General features: G+C 45.2%; 1 protein-coding gene across 1 annotated transcript; it reads left to right on the forward strand.

The window, feature by feature from the left end:
• The first annotated feature begins 2,895 nt into the window (after positions 1 to 2,895).
• Positions 2,896 to 3,288, forward strand: LOC138890463 (uncharacterized). Its single transcript, XM_070173850.1, has one exon. It carries the CDS (start codon positions 2,896 to 2,898, stop codon positions 3,286 to 3,288), a length of 393 nt encoding a protein of 130 aa, XP_070029951.1.
• Positions 3,289 to 4,453: the final 1,165 nt, after the last annotated feature.

Raw genomic sequence — 4,453 nt, forward strand, 5'->3', positions numbered from 1 at the left:
AATTTTGACATCGGAGTCGAAATAAAATTCTGGAAAGTGGAGTAGGTATGTGGTGTCATTTATGATGTGTGTGCAAAATTTCAGATCATTCGGAGGTGGTTTGATAGACTTTTTGATCGTTTGTGGAATTCGGAAGTTTTTGAAATCCTTAGGCTTAAATCCGAGGGTGTTTTGGTGTTTCGCGTTGTTTTGAGTGTTCCGAAGATTGGTATAAGTTTGCATAGTTGTATGTACTTTCGTATACTTTTGGTGGAGGTCCCGAGGGCCTCGGGATGATTTCGGATGGTTATCGGAAAGTTTGGGAGTTGGAGTTTGCAGCTGAAGTTGCTGAGGTTCTGTCATAACCCCACCTGCGGTTAAGGGACCGCAGGTGCGACGATTGCAGAAGCGAGAATCAGCCATAGATGCGGCCACAGGTGAAGAAGGCAGAAATCGTAGATGCGGAGAAAGGGACGCACTTGCGTGACCGCAGGTGCGGGTATTGTGTCGCAGGTGCGGTCAGGGAATTTAAATGAAAAACTGCAGAAGCGGTTGGATAGGCGCAGAAGCGATCCCGCAGGTGCGGGAAATGGACCGCAGATGGTATCGCTGGCAGAAGGTATACAAGTCCCCATTCGGGAATTTTGCTAAGTTTTGCCATTTTTGAATACGGGAAGAGAGCTATTGCAGTGATTTTCCAAGGGAATCGAAGGGTTTCAGTTGGGTAAGCTTCTTAAGCCTTATTATTTGTGTTTATTGACATTTTTCCATTATTTAATCATGGTATTAGTGGAAAATTAGGGAAGAAAGTTGGGAGATTAAGGCTTGGAATTGGAGGCTTTGATTTAGGGATTTGAGGGATCGTTTGTGGTCGGATTTTGGCGTATTTGGTATGTATGAACTCGTGAGAGTGTAAGGATTTTAGTTTTGTAAATATTATCGGAATCCGAGATGTGGGCCCGGGGGTCAGGTTTGGCCAATTTCGGGATTTCTGAGTTAAATTGATAATTTTTGTATGGGTTTCACTCCTTTAGCGTATATTGATGGTTATATACTGATTTTGGTTAGATTCGTGACATTTGGAGGCCGAATCGAGAGGCAAGAGAGTCACGGGCTAGAATTTGGCTTGGCTTGAGGTAAGTAACGCTTCCAAACTTGGTTCTGAGGGTTCGAAACCTTGAACTATGTGATTTATGATTACTATTGAGGTGACGCAAATGCCAAGTGACGGGCGTGTGGGCGTACACCGTGAGAATTGTGGCCTGGGTCATTCGATGGCACCGCTTAGTGACTCTTTCATGCTGATATTTGTGTTGAAATAATGTGATTAGTTTAATGAGTTGCAAATCATGCTAATTATCATGTTAAGGCTTCACGCCAACACTATTGAGACCCAAGAGGTCGTTTCTATCTATCATGTCATTTGCTTCATTTATATTTTGTACTCAGTCCCGTTCATGCATATTATATCATGCCTCAGTCTCGATTATTGCTATTGACATATCATATCATTGTTCGGGCTAGTATCATGACATTTTTGAGCCCGTGTTTGTGAGACTGGAGAGTAATGACTGAGTGAGTCCGAGAGCCTGATATTAAGTGACAGTATGGGATCGGGCTGCACGCCGCGGCGAGATATTGATCATGCCTTTGTTGGCTTGATATAGTGTTTGGGCTAAGAGAAGCCCCTCCGGAGTCTTTACACTCTCAGTGAGTGCAGTTGTGATATTGAGTGATGGATCTTCCCTGGACATGGATCTTGTCCGAAGTATTGATACCTGGAGATGGATCTTCTCCACAGGGCTGGATTGGCCTTCCTCGGTACTAGATGACTGCGGTCAGTGTTGTGTATATATTCCAGGATGTATCTTCCCTAGGCCGGATGGCCATATACATTACAGAGTGGTTGAGCACTTGTGAGTGGAGGTACACATAATATCGATCATGTTATCTGTGCATTGGTACTTAGAGGTTTCTAAGCTTTACACTCTGTACTGTTCATATTATATTTAGTTACTGCTGAGAATTTACTTGAACTGCAAACAAGTCTACTTGTATGTACAATTAAATGTTGCTACATGTTGAGGTTTGGTTCATCACTACTGTCAGTCCATAGTTTGGACTTGTTACTTACTAAGTTGGTGTACGCACATTACCCCATGCACCCCTGTGTGTAGATCCAGGTATCTCGGGACACGGTAGCGGTTGCTGATCATACCAGTTGGAGACTCTTCTTTGGAGATTGCGAGGTAGCTACCTGGCAACAGCAGTTCCGCCTTCTCCTTCATTATCTTCCTTGTAGTACTTTTTATTGGATATTCTCAGACTATGTAGTCTAGTTTATTTTGAACAGTTATAGTATTTTGCTCATGACTTAGTGACACCCGAGGTCGGGCTTGTATTTCTTTCCGGTGGTTTTGATTTCTACTTTTATATTATGGGATTTCTGTTGAAGATATGAGTTTTTCTTAAGTTTTTAATTGAAAAATGGAGTATCTTGAAAAAAGTGGCTGGCCTAGTTTCACGATATGTGTCATCACGACCGGGTCAGTTTTTGGGTTGTGACATGTTGGTCTTAGAGCCTAGGTTACATAGGTCTCACGAGTCATGAGCAGGTTTAGTAGAGTCGCGGATTGGTACGGAGACATCTGTACTTATCCTCGGGAGGCTGCAAAACCTTTAGGAAAAATTTCACATTCTTGAATTCTTCAGGAGACCTTGGCTCAGATCTTGACCATGTGCACTAACCTTGCTCAGGCAGTCCTAGTTTCTACCACATTAGCTACTTCTCAAGCTGGGGGAGGCACTCAGACTCCCGCCGCCCGTACACCCTAGTAGGTTGTTTAGGGACTCCAGACACCGGAGGCACCACCAACCCAGCCGGTTGCACCTGCTCAGGATTTTGTGGTTTTTGTTATGCCTGATGACGAGCAGCGTCGATTGGAGAGGTTTGGTAGACTTCAGCCTCCGACTTTTAGTGGCGCAGAGGGCGAGGATGCCCAGGGTTTCTTTGGTAAGTGTCAGAGGATGTTGCATACAACGGATATTCTAGAGACTAGTGGAGTCTTATTTACTACTTTTCAGTTTTCTGGAGCTTCCTTCACTTGGTGGGAGGCTTATGAGAGGCGTAGGCCTGTTGGTGCACCACCCCTTATCTGGCATCAGTTCTTAATTCTCTTCCTAGAGAAGTATGTACTGCATTCCCATAGAGAGGAGTTGCGTAGGCAGTTCGAGCAACTACATCAGGGGGATATGACTGTATCGCAGTATGAGATAAGGTTCTCTGAGTTGGCCCGTCATGCTATCTAGCTATTTCCCATGGGTAGGGAAAGGATCAGGAGGTTCGTTGATGGCCTCAACTATCAGCTACAAATTTTTCTGACCAAAGAGAGAGTATCTAGCGCTCCTTTTAAGGAGGTGGTTGACATTGCTGGAGAGATAGAGTCAGTTCGCCGCCAAGAGCGGGATAAGAGGGAGGCCAAGAGGTTTCGAGGATCTGGTAGTTTTAGTGGTGTTCCTTCGGGAGGTCAGTCTCAGCACAGCAGAGGCCGTCCATTCAGACATGCTCAGCCAGCCCGTTCAGGTCACCGTAGTGGGTCATTTGTTCATGGTTCTCACAGTTCACATCAGGGTCACTCGTCTCTCAGTGCCCTTCCAGCTCAGAGTTTGACTCAGTCACCATCAGTTTAGGGCTCATTTATGCCCGGTTCTTCAAGTGGGCATCCCAGTGCGTGGGGCTCCCTTCAGTCCCCACCGCCATTTGCCAAAAGAGGTTGCTTCGAGTGTGGAGATTTGGGTCATATTAAGAGGTTCTGTCCCCGTCTTACGGGAGGTTCATCCCATCAAAGGAGTCAGTCTTTGGCTTCAGCACCAATTACTTCCCCACCCGCTCAATCAGCTCGGGGTGGAGGTCGATCAGCTAAGGGTTTCCCTAGAGGGGGAGGTCGATCAAGTGGTGGTCAGGCTCGTTTCTATGCCCTCCCAGCCAGACTAGATGCTATTGCTTCAGATGTTGTGATTACAGGTATTATCTTAGTCTACCATAGAGATGCCTTTGTATTATTTGATCCCGGTTCCACTTTTTCATATGTGTCATCATATTTTGCCCATTATTTGGATACGGCCTGCGAGTCTCTTGTTTCATTTGTTCATGTATCTACTTTGGTGGGTGATACTATTGTTGTGGACCGTGTATATCGGTCGTGTGTAGTGACTATTGAGGGTTTGGATACCCAATTGGATCTCTTGTTGCTTAGTATGGTTGATTTTAACGTGATATTGGGCATGGATTAGTTATCACCGTGTCGTGCTATTTTGGACTATCATGCTAAGATAGTGACATTGGCTATGCCGGAGCTGCCATGGATTGAGTGGCAAGGTTCGACTAATTTTGTCCCCAGTATGGTGATTTCGTTCTTAAAGGCCCAGTGGATGGTTGGGAAAGGTTGTCTTTCATACTTAGCCTTTTTAAGGG

The sequence above is a fragment of the Nicotiana sylvestris genome, chromosome 4, assembly GCF_000393655.2.
Source record: "Nicotiana sylvestris chromosome 4, ASM39365v2, whole genome shotgun sequence".
Taxonomy (NCBI): Eukaryota; Viridiplantae; Streptophyta; class Magnoliopsida; order Solanales; family Solanaceae; genus Nicotiana; species Nicotiana sylvestris.

Excerpts from the sequence above, each read along its gene's own strand:
- LOC138890463 (XM_070173850.1), top strand. The coding sequence starts at position 2,896 with ATGCCTGATGACGAGCAGCGTCGATTGGAGAGGTTTGGTAGACTTCAG.